This window comes from the organism of the source record quoted next, unplaced genomic scaffold, assembly GCF_019419815.1.
Source record: "Pyrus x bretschneideri cultivar Hongxiangsu unplaced genomic scaffold, Pyrus_bretschneideri_v1 Contig24, whole genome shotgun sequence".
Classification (NCBI taxonomy): Eukaryota; Viridiplantae; Streptophyta; class Magnoliopsida; order Rosales; family Rosaceae; genus Pyrus; species Pyrus x bretschneideri.
The window spans coordinates 1,669,113-1,683,833 of record NW_025999546.1 but is presented as its reverse complement, the minus strand read 5'-3'; the positions used below and the strand labels follow the sequence as shown (position 1 = coordinate 1,683,833).

At 36.8% G+C, this 14,721-nt stretch overlaps 2 protein-coding genes across 29 annotated transcripts; one reads left to right on the top strand and one right to left on the bottom strand.

Moving 5' to 3' along the window:
* On the top strand, positions 1 to 10,751 carry LOC103935952. 28 transcript variants are annotated; one of them, XR_007259068.1, is made up of 20 exons: positions 1 to 454; positions 593 to 651; positions 1,640 to 1,682; positions 1,975 to 2,103; positions 2,763 to 3,062; positions 3,532 to 3,628; positions 3,740 to 3,966; positions 4,082 to 4,143; positions 4,278 to 4,366; positions 4,623 to 4,717; positions 5,086 to 5,151; positions 5,246 to 5,310; positions 5,845 to 6,322; positions 6,533 to 6,645; positions 7,072 to 7,182; positions 7,375 to 7,500; positions 8,235 to 8,300; positions 8,444 to 8,639; positions 9,226 to 9,283; positions 10,080 to 10,440. XR_007259068.1 is itself a non-coding variant. In XM_048586203.1 (14 exons), the coding sequence occupies exons 9-14, from the start codon at positions 7,100 to 7,102 to the stop codon at positions 10,555 to 10,557; spliced, it is 612 nt and encodes a 203-aa protein (XP_048442160.1). In that variant the 5' UTR covers positions 2,786 to 3,062; positions 3,532 to 3,628; positions 3,740 to 3,966; positions 4,082 to 4,143; positions 4,623 to 4,717; positions 5,086 to 5,151; positions 5,246 to 5,310; positions 6,533 to 6,645; positions 7,072 to 7,099; the 3' UTR covers positions 10,558 to 10,751. The 28 variants fall into 28 exon arrangements, 5 of the variants coding, with proteins under 5 accessions (XP_048442160.1, XP_048442157.1, XP_048442161.1 ...); XR_007259069.1 differs by having other exon boundaries at positions 5,792 to 6,322; XR_007259061.1 differs by having other exon boundaries at positions 4,623 to 4,737; positions 6,513 to 6,645.
* Positions 10,752 to 11,054: 303 nt separating this feature from the next.
* On the bottom strand, positions 11,055 to 14,546 carry LOC125478343 (receptor-like protein 19). The gene has a single exon (XM_048586488.1). It carries the CDS (start codon positions 14,544 to 14,546, stop codon positions 11,055 to 11,057), a length of 3,492 nt encoding a protein of 1,163 aa, XP_048442445.1.
* Between the last annotated feature and the right edge of the window lie 175 nt (positions 14,547 to 14,721).

Below are 14,721 nucleotides of genomic sequence, written 5' to 3'. Positions count from 1 at the left end.
TAAAACCTAGTTTTTCGGTACTGTTTTGCACGGTTAATAAACAGTGAAATGTCGGAAACGCCCTTATTCTCTTCTCTGTTCTCCTTTGTTTTTCCTCCTTGGCACAGTGGATTTACTAATTTGTCCATGCTGCCCACGCGTTGATCATCGTCGACTGCTCCTTCCGTTTCCACTTATTTCTCTCACAAAGCTGGGCTTTTCATTTGCTTCCGGTCGTCCTCCATTTGCTACACAAACTCCAGTTCTCTCTCCCTATTTTGCACGAACCAGAACATATGCTCTCTATCCGTTCCGATTCGAAGAAATTCCTCAAGGGTTGTTCATGTTGTTCTCCTCACAACAAAACCAAAATTCCTTGAATTCGCCAAGTCCAATTCCACTCTGCCATACCCAGGAAAGCTTGCCTCCATTCTGATTTGAAGAAATTTTAAACCCAGAAAGCTTGGGTTTCCTGGTGAGTTCTCGGACATATTTGTTTCGGTTTGGTTTTTGGGTTCTCTTTTTTTTTTGTTCAAATTTTTGGGATTTTAATTTTAAAAATCTGGGTTTTTTGGTTCAATGGTTTGGTCCGTCTTATTGGCCTTCTCACCAGAGATCTCTGCCATCATTGTTCCACCAAACTCGCCAATAGCGTCCGCTCTTTCGAACCAGGTACGACTTCTTTCACTTTTTGTTTGTTTCCGGAAAAATGTAAGGCTCGAAAGTGTGTAGAGTTGTAGAACTAAAAAAAAAAGAAAAAAAGTCTCAATCTTTATGTTGTCCTGTACACAAAGAAATTGAATTTTTGATTTTGTGTTTCGGCATACCCTTACTGGAATTTTGTGATTTGGAAATTATAGAAGTTAGTACCCAGATAAAATTTCAGATTGGGGTTTTGAACATTGTTCTAGGTTATGGATTAGAACAAAAAGTTACCTTCTAGAAGAGACTTAAAGTTATGTAGTTTTCAGTGTATAAATTGGCTTTTAAACATTGTTCTGGGTTATGGGTTATTACCAAAGATTTACCTTCAAGAAAAATTACATTTGATTTATAAGAGGAGATCTTTGAAAATGAGGTCTCAGCTGGCCATGATTCATCATTATCTTAGAAGAATGGACGCGCTGACATATTTCTTAAACAATAATGTGTGACTTTTAAGCGAACAATTTCACCTTTTGTTTTCATGTCAAATCAACTTGCCTCACATATATGGTTCTGTTGTTAACATATATATTTTCTTCCAGTGGTTCTCAACAATGCTTTTATGTTACACCAGGGAAAATCTATTTGACGATGGGAATCATCTGAATCAGTTCTTGGATGATGATCCAACAATATCTCATTCATGGTTTGGATAGTTATTAAGAATATGATGGGATAATCGAGTTGAGTTCATGAATTAAACTAGGTCGGGTTAATTACACTTTCGCAGATATCTTTTTGACTTAATGTCAATTACTTGACGTTTATCATAGGCTTTATGTCCACAAAAACTTTTTGTTTTTTATATTGATGCTTTAGCAGTTCCCGTTGTCTACTCTATTCATGTATAAATTGTATCTATAATTTCAAAATACATGTTATTCATGAGAATGTATGATATTTATAAAATACTTTATGTTAGAGTCTAATTCTTTTTCCCTTCCCTTCACTGCAGTCCCGGCAAAAGTCCTTGCAGACTTGCAGCAGATGCAAACTCGGTACATAACTAAAATTGTTTAATATCAGGCCTTTCTTGGTTAGTGATTCTGGTATAGCTGATTAATGTGAATATCAATTATGTGTTTTGTGCTTCTGGGTTTGTGCTTAGAGCATTGTATTTTCTATATGTAAATTTTCTCCTTCAGTTCTATATGCATGTAGTTTCTCCCTTTTTCGTCTCAAGTATTTGGTTGGTTTTATTTAATAATTTTCTCGAATATAGAGAATCTTTGCACCAATATATTATTCTTGGATTTCCTGATGATTTCAAAATGAAATGTTTGCCAACAGTGTCACATGGTATCATGGATTGCTCAAAAAAGTCTCAAAGACGTGGAGAGATTTGTGACATAGCTCCGACTATGCGAACGATGAAGCTAGAAAACAATGGTGCAGAATTTGCTGTTTGTTCTTGCTAAGGTTTGTAATCCGATGACTAATAAGTATGTTCCCATATTCGGCATTTCAAATATGTCTAGAAATAATGTTATTTTTACATAAGTTAGGTTTTCCATTTTTCACTTCTTGCTATGTTATTTCTTTTTGAGCAACCTATTTCAGTCACCCTTCCAAGTTTGGAAATTCTTGAGTTGTGCAAATTGTACATTAGAGGGAATCCCTTGATATATTTTAGTTAGTTCTTACTAAAATTCGTGCAAAATGTTTTTGTTATCTTGAAGTAAAAAACCTTTTTAAGGTTGTAATTGGTTTTTCACGTGTGTAAATAATGTGTATCATGTATCTACATCATAACTTTCTACGTGTTTTATATGGTTTAGAAACCCGCAACAACGCGCGGGTACTAATAGCTAGTTATCATATATACTAAAACCCGTAGGGGTTGGTCACTGGATGACCAGTGATTTCCGATTTTGTCCTCGCCTATTCTTCTTTTATTTCAACTTTGCCCCTTTTGCTTTGCTGTCAGATTTATTTATCATATATACTAAAACCCGTAAGGGTTGAGTACTGTGGATGACCAGTGTTGTTCCAATTTTGCCCTTCAGTTGTTCTTTTAAGTCTTACTTTTTTGTCAATTACACGGTAAAATGACGGTTTTGACCCTGGATTGCCAATAGAAGTCTCTCGACTCCCTCAGAAACGAAATCCAAAAAGGAAAAACCATGCTCTGCAACACGATTGACGATTTCGATTCCGCTTTGTGGATGCCTCTGGAACTCTCCAGTCCTGCGTCCGTTCATCATATCGCTGGACCTTCCACTTCCAGTGCATCTTCATGGTTTTTTTCATCTCTCTTTCTCAAATTTCTGCTTCCGCCGTTCTCAAACTCACCTCTCTCACTCTCAAGCGTTCAGTCTCTCTCGCTCTCAAACGTTGCTGATCTGTCGAAACCCATATTCCTTTCCTCAAAATCCAAGGTACGGACTTCATGCAGCACTAAGTTTTTGGGATTTTTTTTATATTTTAGTTTTGGATTCGTAATTTTTTGCTCGGTAGATGAGAAAATGTGATTCCGTGTTTTAGTTTTGGTGTTTTTGTGATTTTGGGTTCGTAGGTGTTTCAAATTTTGGATGTTTGTTTGTAGGTTGCAAAACCCTTTGTTCTCAACGTAAGTAATTTAAAATTCTGGGGTTATTCTATTGAAAGTTTCAATTTATAGTTTAGTTTAGTTTTTTTATAATCAGAGTTGAGTTGGTATTTTGTTTGTGTTTGATTATATTGAAATCGGAGTTTCAGAGGACTTCTGTTTGGGTTTGATATTTTCCCACGATGTATAAAATGAGGGAGGGCAAAGCATTTAATGCACCAGATTATATTGGTTGTTTTTGTTATTTCAAGCTACGTATTGTAATTGGGAGATTAATCTGTTAATTTGTGTTTATGTAGAAATTGGAAGAAGCAAAGAACATGTATGCTTTTAGCACCACCACCTACACTGGATTCCAATGAACTATATCCGAAGAAGCATCTGAAAAATTCAAAGGTATGCATAGTAGTCAATTGCATTTGTGTTTTGCAGCTCATGGAATGCTTTTTGCAAGCTTAGATTCAGCTCATGAAAGTTCTTATTGCTGTGGTTGTGTTGTGGTTGCAGCTTATGGAATGATTTTAAAAAAATCAGGCCATAATCAGTTTGTACAGGAATACCAGGAAATCAGGGATTAGGATTAATCTCCCTGTTAACATGTGGCCAGTAACATGTCCAGGGCAAGCTTTGAATGCACCTGATGACTTGCCTAAGAATGTCACACGGACTTTGAATCAGGGCTCAATTCCCATGAGCATGGATTTTCATCCTTCACAGCAGACTCTACTTCTTGGGTTGTATTTTTTAAGTAGCTACTTATATTTATTTGTATACCTTTGGCTCTACAGTTTTTCCCTAGATGCTTGCTGCTCATAATTGACTGTTGATTGTTCTCTGTATATGCTTCAGTTGGTACCAATGTGGGGGACATAGGGCTGTGGGAAGTTGGATCTACGAAGATCCTCTGCATGGTAGTTAATAGATACTTTTCTATTTGAAAGTTCTTATTGTTGTGGTTGCTGTGTATTTACTTAGATTAATTATAAATTAGAGGTGGTTAAAAATTCAAAATTTTATTGATGCATGTTTTCTTCTTTCTTCCCAGCTATCAATTTGTTGTCTGAGGAGAATCTGAATAGATCAGATAGTACATGAAGAAAATGATTTTGGTAACGAAGAAGAAAGAAGAGTGAAGTAATGAGATATGAAGAGAACTTTGCCACTAAGATTAAAATAGAGATTGTAGTGAGCAAAGTCTAGGTATGAAGAGTCTGAGTTACATAATTGTTAATGGCTTTGAACCTTTCTAATTTTGTAAACCGTTAATACTATCTTAAAATTTAAATTATGAATCCTTATAATTGAAATGTCAATGATTCGAAGCTCATGACTGAATTATTACAGTTTTGTAAGATTTATTGATTACCTTTTTTCGAACTGTCTCTCGCAGCGGAATCACCGCCACCAACAGCTATGGCTACACAGTTCGTCGTCATCCAGTATTCCTCCAAAATTCCACCATCTCTCTTTCTTCTCTCCTACTCAGTGCGTCTCTATTCTTCCAGGTCCACCAATATCTATATCCCAAATGACTCTTTATATGTATCTATTTGTTAGAGAAGGCTTTTGCCTTTTGGGTTCAATTATATCTGCTGTCTGCATTGGATTTGATGTCTTCTTGGTCCCTATTTTTTTTTTTTTATCCAGCAATCGAGCTTGCATTATCACTTAAGAAATTAGCAAATGAAAGCTGCTTCACTTGCACACTGTAAAACATTCATTGTTATTGTATGATGTCTTTTTAATATAAGATGATTAGGCTTAGGTGATTATATTTTGTACCATCAATTGGTTCGTGTTGTGAATTAACAGTCTTACTATACTATGTTCATCCTTGAATTTACGACTAACAGGTTGCTGAGAAGAACAAAGATGTGCAATTAATAGATTTTGTTGAAATCAAGTTTTTAGCTGAGCAGGTCAGTCTTGATCTCTTCCCTTATTTTTCATCAGTTGGAAAGGTTCTACAGGGACGCTTGCATGATTTTTGATGTTCTGCTTTTACCTTTTTAGGTGGAAGCCTATCAGGAAAATATCTGAATATTTTGCTCAACTAAGGACACTTCACAAAGGGCACAGTAGGAACCCGTAATTCAATTTCATTGTCATCTTTATCACATGTTTAGTGTTCATCTTTTGAATATAACATTACTTATCTGATTTCATTTTCTGTTCCTTACTTGAGTTTCTCAAAACCTAATGCAAACAACTAATATGGCTAATCACATGTTTAGTGTTCATCTTTTGAATATAACATTACTTATCTGATTTCATTTTCTGTTCCTTACTTGAGTTTCTCAAAACCTAATGCAAACAACTAATATGGCTAAAATTAGTCCCTCATGTATTTTCCTCATCTGAATTGGGGTTTTTAAAGTTTATCAAGAAATTTGATCTGGGATTCTGAATTTTTTTTACAACTCAGAAATTTGTGGAGTTATTCTTAGGTTTTATCAAGAAGTTTGATCTAGGTTTCATATATTTTGTGACTCACATTGTTTTTTAGCATTTTTTTTTTTCTGATTTCTGCTTTCTTTTGATTTATGCGCCTGCATCAAGCTTCTGCCTTTCTATATTGATGAAATACTGATGGAAATGAGTTTCTTGCCAAGGCTCACAAGGCACTGAAATGCCCCTGCAAAGCTGACTTACAAAGTGGGCCCTATGGACTTTAGTTTTCAGAGGCTTTTCTCTGTTATCTTAAAAGCACGGTGGAAGAAAAGGGATCAGGCTGTGTCCATCCATTTGTAGTTTTGCAGAATTGTATTAAAGTTAATCCTTCTAAAGACAATTTAGAAGAAGATGCGATTAACAAAGATGACGACTACACCACTTTTTCTCTTTTCCTCATAACAAACAATGACCATTGATTTTTTTTCCTTTTCTTTCTTTTTGAAAAATACATGTCAATGAAAAAAAAAAAAGATCCGGATTGTTAGTCATTTATATATTTTCTTTTAACCACTAAGAACAACAACAAAAAAGTGATCTTTATTGTTTTGTGAGTGTGAAATGGTATCTTTAGATTTTCATGAAGTTGTGTTTTGCTTCCATGACTCAGAGGGTGGATATGGCGGCAGACAAGGACAGGTAAATAAATTGGTCTCACTATCTGCCGTTTTGGCTTAGCCAGTGTCCATATATCTTTGTTTAACTCAGTTAATGTTAGTTGTGATAGCTTGACTAGGCTTATACAACATTACTTATCTACTCTATTAGATAGTGCTTTGCATTCTTTTCCTTACAATTGATAGCGTGTTCTTTGACTTACAATTGACAGCGCGTTCTTTGATTTCCCAGATGCCACATCTTGCAACGAATTATGCTGCAGTTAATGCACTTATAACTCCTTGGTGGTGAGGCGAACTCTACAAATTTTTGCAGTAAATGAAACTTCCAAGCAGCGGCTTCAGGTTAGATATCACATTCAGTTGTATGGTTCTATAGTTTGAGGACATATATGTACGAGGATCATATCATTACCTTTGATATACTTTTACCGTGAATTACTTCTTGAATACATGATGGTGGAGAAATTGATGTCCGGCCTTGCTACACTGCGGTTTCTGGTAGTCTTTCTCTGTTCTGTTAGTTTCTGTTAGCCTCTCTATCTATCACACTTAAATGGTGGAGAAATGTACTTCTATTATTCATCTATTTTGAGGAAAATTGACGACACAATCATTTTATCTATTTTGATGGGCCCATTTTGATAAAAATGGGATTACGGAAGCTAAGAAAGCTACTGATGCACATATGCTATCGCTAATTTTTTGTGTTTGATTTGTGATTTTGAAAATAGTGGTTATTTCTAAGTGCGTGTTACTGTTTGGTTTAAGGCTTCTAAATCTAAGGTAGCTGCTAAGAATGGCCCAACTGCTGCTACAAAGAAGAAAGAAGTCTCAGATGAAAGCTCAGATGAGAGTAGCGATGATTCGGAAGATGATGATGTGAGTTTTTGGTTTTCCAACCTGGTGCCATAATTTTTTTTTTCCGTTGGGGTTGTTGCATGGGACATTCACCTGAAGATTGAGTCACTCATATCTGTATATTTGGGATACATTGTGTTGTGTATTTATTCTTTGTTAGATTGAGAAAGATACTTTTTGGTCGATAGTGATCCTCAACTTTTGTGTCCACAGGAAACCCCTGCAAAGGTTACTGCGCAAAAAGGCTGCTCAGTTGCAAAGAAAGGCTCATCAGTGGCTGTTAAGAAGGCAGACACTAGCAGCTCTAGATCTAAAAAGAGCTCTGAATCTGAAGATGAGGTGTGTGCTCATGCTTAAATATTTGTATCATCTGAAGGATATTCCTTTGATGATTGTTGAATCCTAATCTTTCTGAGCATGGTTAGGAAGTTATGAAAAAAGTAGAAAGGATGTTCCCTTGATGATTGTTCAGAGAAGAATTCTGGTGATAGTTCATAGAAAGTGAAGGTTTATGTTTTTTTTTAAATTCCAGTTGGAATGTGTTGCAATAATATCAGTCTTTGTGAGATCAAATGAATAACACCTACCTCTTTGCCTCTTTCTACATGTTTTATATAGTTTCAAAACCCGCAGCACCGCGCGGGCAAGCTTGCTAGTATATACTAAAACTCAGTTCCCTAACACTGTTCATTAACAGTGAACTCCACAGAATGCCCCAAAATTGCTCTTGGTTGTCCGGGTTTTCCACTTTTTGGCCAGTGAAATGGCGTCTATCATCGCTGATCCTTCTCCTTCGATTTCTTCGTTGCTTTTTCTTTCCATTCGCTTCTCTCTCTCCATCCTCAGCTTCTGCAAATTGTCTAATGTTTTTTCTCTTCCACGCTGGTGTTGTTCTTGGTGTCCACCCTTTGCAAGTTTCTCCGTCCGATTATTCACCTTTGTTTTTCTTCCGGAAAATTGCTCGATTCATGAATGGTGGAGGGGCTACAGATTTCTGCCTTTTTCAATTCGATTGAATTCTGTTTTTTGCTTGCGTAGTCTAACGTGTTCGGGTGATTTTTGCATTTTTTTAGTGTACGTGATTTCGTTTTTTAGGTGGTTCTCAATTGGATTCCACAGTAAAACCCAGAAACTTAGAGGTATGAAAATTTCAATTTTTTTGGATTCTTAATTTATTTTCAGTGTTAATTTTTGATTTATTTTCAGTATTAATTCCTGAATAAATTATTATTTTTGATAAACCCACTTAGAATCTGATCTGGGTTTTGCTTCGATTCCATAGTAAAAACCTTGAAACTTAAAGGCATGAGGCACCTCCACGCCTCCCAATCTGCCGACGTTAGAGCGCTCACCACATGTTCGTCATTAATCCTCAAACAGTCGAACCCACTTCTCTCTCCCTCTCCATCTCCGTATGCGTTTGCACTGTCGCACAATCTGTATGTCGTTAGAAACTACTTGAGCAGCCACGATCTCAGGTGATTTACTCTTTTGTGTGTATTGGGTTGGTGAGTTATTGATAAAATCTGAAATGACTTAGATTTGATTTGGGTTTTGCATGTTTGTAGTTTTTAAAATTATGGTTTGTTTTTGGGACTGGAATTTGGATTATACATGATTTAAAAAAAATTCATATATATCTGATTTGAGTTTAATTTGGGAAAATTATTATCTATGTTGTATATTTCGAAACTCAGTTATTGGTTGAATACACTCATTGGTTGAAGCCTGAAAGTAAAAGACTGCTCCAAGGCAAGGGAGAAGTGTCGCTTCTTCAGTGTTGGGAAGCTTTCTTTAAATAATGGTGTCAATGACCCTGAGTTGGTCTGTTTTGGTTTTGGTTATTTTTTTTCAATTGGTTTGGGATTTTTTTATGTTTGGAGTTTTTTGTTGTAATATTGTTTTCAATTCATCTGGAATTCAGTTTATGTTATGGGTTGCCATGTTTCTGCATTTAATTTGGTGTTTGGATGTTTATGTTATAGTTGTCATCGATTTTCTTAAAGAATTAATCCAAGTGATGACGCCATTTTTGATATATGTTTAAATGTTAACACTTTACAGATTTTCAGTTTCTAAACAATGAGATGATGCGACTGTTCAAAGTGCTTTTGTCATTAAGGTGAGTGATTTTTGTTTTTTGCTTTTAGCCTTTTGTGATTAAGAAAGTTTAGTCATTTGTGTACTGACTTATTAATTGGTGAGAAGATGAAACATTTTGCTGCTGGTTGCTAACAAAGTAATACAATCTCACAAAAGAGTTTTCGTTTTTTTTTCTTTGTTTGCTTGAATTATGTATTGTTTTTTTTATAAAAAAATTCGTATATAGTTTTGGAAATTTTTATTTGGTTAGAGAAAGGGGAAGAATATAGGAAGAGGGGAATTACATGCTTTAATAAAAATGCTGCATTCTTATTTGTGTAATTGGATACAGGGTTGAAAAAGGAGTTGAGTGTTGTTGTTTGTGTCTTCATAGTTTCGTCAAGATTTGAAAAACAGTGAAAAGATATTAAATTTATGGATGGAAGTAAAGCAAACAAAATTTTAACAAAAAATGCGACTGGGATGAGAGAGTATTGTAAGAGTTCATTATGGTAAAATATTGTTGTGCATGACAGTATTAAATAATCAGTTTGATAAATTAAAATGGTGTGATTAAATAAGATTATCTGTTGAGTGTACCTATATATGCTGAATAAATTGTTAATGAGTTTTCAATTTCATGTTATTATTTGCTCTGATGATTTTGTTTCGCTTTTGTATGTTTAAAATTGTCATGCTCTGTGTATTTGAGAATTTTTTTTTTAATTTAAATTTTATTTCTGTGTATGGTCCAATAAACTTCTGGTTCCCTAATCATTTGACTTAATTTTATTTCCACTTCTAAAAGTTTTTCCTGTAATTTTCTGTCATAAAAGGATTGTTTTGTTGCAAAAAGCAAGGCCAATTTGTTTAGGGCTTGAAGATTTCTACATTCACCGGGTTTATCTTCGACTTCAGGTACTTTGTTCCATTAACAACTTAAAGTCAGTTGCAACCACAGAGATTGGGTAAAATAAGCTGATTATCTGCCTATTTCATGAGGATATCAATAGGGACTATCTACCCAATCTTTTGTGTGTAAATAGTATGTAAATACACATCAAATATTATCTTTTGTATGTAAATTTGTAAAAGATGTGAATATTAGAACAATGGCAATAGAACTGCCAATCCATACCGTTGTAAATAGATTTCTGTATGTATATAAATAGTATTGCATATCATGTGCATTTAGAATTTTCTGCATGTTTTATACAGTTTTAAAATCCGCAGCATCGCGCGGGCACTATTGCTACTCATTTCCTAGGCTTGAAGAATTTCAAAGTTGAGCAAAAGTACAAGTTGCTCCTTTAGACAAAGATTTAGGATTTGAGCCAGCGTATGCGTATGACTCTGTATGAACTTGCTCCTGGAAATTCTTCCGGTTTTTTACCCAGTTAAATAGGGGTTTTCGGGCACAAACTTGTGTGTGAATTTTGTTTTTATGGACCCTTATTTATTGTTGTGTGAACGAACTTCATGTATGATTGTTTGAACCTTGGATTGCATCTACTACATATTAGAATTTTGGCAGTTAAAACTGTTTCTAATATCTATCTGTTGTTAAATTTGGGTTTACTTTCCATAGAATTATGAATTCTTGTTCTATTATTCCATACATAGCAAACGATTCTGCCCGGTACCAGTTTCACTTCATCTTACAGTACAATGCCGCCTCTCAGCTGGGTTTGTACCTTTTGTGGAACTAATATACCATATTACAACAGGAAGACATAACATTAAAAAGGAGTACAAAGAAATAATATAAAACAAGCAAAAAACAACACCAAATGCATAACCTTATAGCGGACTTATGAATTTCCTATCATCAGCTTGATGGTTTTAACAATCTCAACAAACCATTCACGCTTCCTTGTGATCACCACATCAGAAAGAACAACTCCCACCACCAACCCACTTCCGAGACCAGCCAAAACAAATTTCCAATCAAATTCAAACGAGCCTGAATCATTTTCTTCGGTTTTTGAAGGCGACTGGCGAGGAGCCTTAGGATCTCCGCATTTCTTTGGCAAAGGATCTCCACACAATCCAGGGTTTCCTTCATATGAACTGCTACCCATTGAAATAAGTTGGGTTCCATGCGGTATTGGACCTGTCAAGCTGTTGTTAGAGACAATGAATGTTTCAAGGAATGTAAGCTGCGCGAGGCTTTGAGGGATTTGTCCTGAAAGCTTGTTTTGTGAAAGGTCCAGTGATTCAAGCCACGTTAAACTCCCGAAAGATGATGGGATGGGACCAGTTAGGAGGTTACCAGATATATTGAATGATATCAGCCCTTTTAGGTTCCCAATAAATTCTGGAATCCTCCCTTCAAATTTGTTGCTTGAGATGTCAATCGCTACAAGGGCTTCTTGAATCTTCGGATAATATCTCTCCACACCTTTGCTAGTTATCGTGATTGAGTAATATTCCTCAAATAATTTACTAACGCTATTATTAGAATAGATATTTGAATATACCTCCATATATGTTGACTGGTGTCGAGGGACACCCCTCATGACATTCCCGGAAAAGATCTTTTGAGATGGAAATTTGCCTCTGAAACTATTAAAAGATAGATCCAGAATTCGTAACTCAGGGAAATATTCAACATTGTCCTGATGAGGTTCCTCCATCAGACCGTAGAACGCGTTCTGGTGCATTTTCAAAACTTTTAACTCCGGAAGAGCTCCCAACCAAAAGGGAAAAACATCGCTGAATTTATTGTATGACAGATCAATAAACTCAAGTTTCATGCAGTTCCCCAACGACCTTGGTAGTTGCCCTCGCAATTGGTTATGACTAACATCAATCACCGTCAGACTGCTTGTGCTGGTGTATATTTCAGGAAGAAAGCCGCTGAAAGAGTTGTTTCCAAGATATAAACCTAGCAGATCATCGCTGAAGTTTCCGAGACAGGGGGGAAGCATTCCACTCATATTGTTGTTGGAGAGGTCAAGGAACCGAAGAGAAGTCAGACTGCAGATCAACGGTGAAATTGCTCCATTTAGATTGTTATTCTTGAGCACTAAAACTTGTAGGTTAACCCAAGGAAAGGCATCTGAAGGCTGGACAATGCTTGAAAGGAAGTTGTCAGAAATGTCCATCTCCGCCAAAGTCTCTGTGCTTGTGTTCAACATCCATTTTGGTACTTCATGCAAATTGTTGGAGGAAAGGTCCAAGGACACCAATGTTTTTTGATACTGCAGGAAACTTGGGAACTCTCTTATGTTGCACGAACTCAATCCCAGAAATTCTAACTTTGGAAGTAGGCTTGCATTCGTACTTTCTGTTTCTGTGAAAATTTTCAAATTGGTACGAGATAATTGTAAATCGGCGAGCCCTTGTAACTTATGAAACACCATGCGGAACTCCACTGTACCAGTCAGATTATTATCAGATGCATCAAATAACTCGAGATTGATGAGATTGGATAAGGAATTAGGTAATGGACCGGTTAACTGATTCGAAGACAGATCAAGTATTATGAGGTGGGTGAGATTTCCTAGAGAAGGAATTGGACCGGTTAAATGATTAAAAGACAGATTAAGTGATATGAGTTGGATGAGATTTCCTAGAGAAGGAATTGGACCGGTTAACTGATTCGAAAACAGATAAAGTTCTGTGAGGTGGGTGAGATTTCCTAGAGAAGGAATTGGACCGGTTAACTGATTCGAAAACAGATAAAGGTATGTGAGGTGGGTGAGATTTTCTAGAGAAGGAATTGGACCGGTTAACTGATTCGAAAACAGATAAAGTTCTGTGAGGTGGGTGAGATTTCCTAGAGAAGGAATTGGACCGGTTAACTGATTCGAAAACAGATAAAGGTATGTGAGGTGGGTGAGATTTTCTAGAGAAGGAATTGAACCGGTTAACTGATTTGAAAACAGACAAAGGTATGTGAGGTGGGTGAGATTTCCTAGAGAAGGAATTGGACCGGTTAACTGATTCGAAGACAGATCAAGGCCTGTGAGGTGGGTGAGGTTTCCTAGAGAAGGAATTGGACCGGTTAACTTATTCGAAGACAGAACAAGGCCTGTGAGGTGGGTGAGATTTCCTAGAGAAGGAATTAGACCGGTTAACTGATTCAAAGACAGATCAAGTTCTGTGAGGTGGATGAGGTTTCCTAGAGAAGGAATTGAACCGGTCAACTGATTTGCAGACAGATAAAGGTATGTGAGGTGGGTGAGATTTTCTAGAGAAGGAATTGAACCGGTCAACTGATTTGCAGACAGATAAAGGTATGTGAGGTGGGTGAGATTTTCTAGAGAAGAAATTGAACCGGTTAACTGATTTGAAAGCAGAGAAAGGTATATGAGGTGGGTGAGATTTCCTAGAGAAGGAATTGGACCGGTTAACTGATTCGAAGACAGATCAAGTTCTGTGAGGTGGGTGAGGTTTCCTAGAGAATGAATTGGACCGGTTAACTGATTTGAATACAGATCAAGTTCTGTGAGGTGGGTGAGGTTTCCTAGTGAAGCCGGGATGTAACCGCTAAACTGATTAGAGAAAAGTGACAGGACTTCGAGCTTGTTGAGACTACTGAGAGCCGAGGGAATGGGGCCACTAAAAGCATTCATTCCAAGATGGAGCTCCTTCAGTTGGGTGAGGTTTGCCAATGAACTAGGGACTGGACCGCTAAAGTTATTTCCTGAAAGGTCTAAATGTATGAGCTGCCTAAGATTACCAAGTGAAGATGGATCCAAACCCGAGAACATGCAGTCTGCCAATTCCAGCGTGTTTAATAAATCAAGCTTTTCGATTGAAGAAGACAAATCAAGGGACGACAAGTTGGCCAGCTGATAAATTTGGGAAGGGATTTGGCCAGAAAAGGAAGAACTAGAGAGATTAAGATGCATGAGCCCAGGGAAATTCCCAATGCTACTAGGAATTCGAGAGGAATTGAAGTTGTTGTCAGCAAGGTTCAGCACTTGAAGATGAACAAGCCGGAAAAGGCTGCTGTTGGAGTTGATAGAGCCCAGGAGACAACTGCTACTAAGATCAAGGCCAATAACATGACCCGTCCTCTCATCACACACAATGCCATCCCATGCACAGCAGCTGACGTTTCGTCCCTCAGCTAGTTTCCATTGCAAAATCTTTGGATAAGCATCATCAGAATACGAGGCAGATCTGTTAATGATGAAGCTTTCCTTGAATTGCAGCAAGGCAGACCTCTCCTCGTCATGACAAGATTGCTGCAATGAGGAAACTGATGAGCTAACAACCACGAGATGAAGCAACACAACTTTTGAAAGTGTATAACACATATTGGAAACAAACAAGCACCGGCGGAATCCCATTGTGTTTTGTTCTGCACTCTTCGATATTAGCATGAGAGTGAGGTTGTGAGAGAGGTTTTTTTATAGACCGGTCGTAGGGGTTCCGCAAGTTAGTGTGTAAAACTTTTCTAATATCCCATCCAAGTTTCCCATCAAAATGGCCCCATACAGCATGTCAGCAAAAAGTAAATACAAA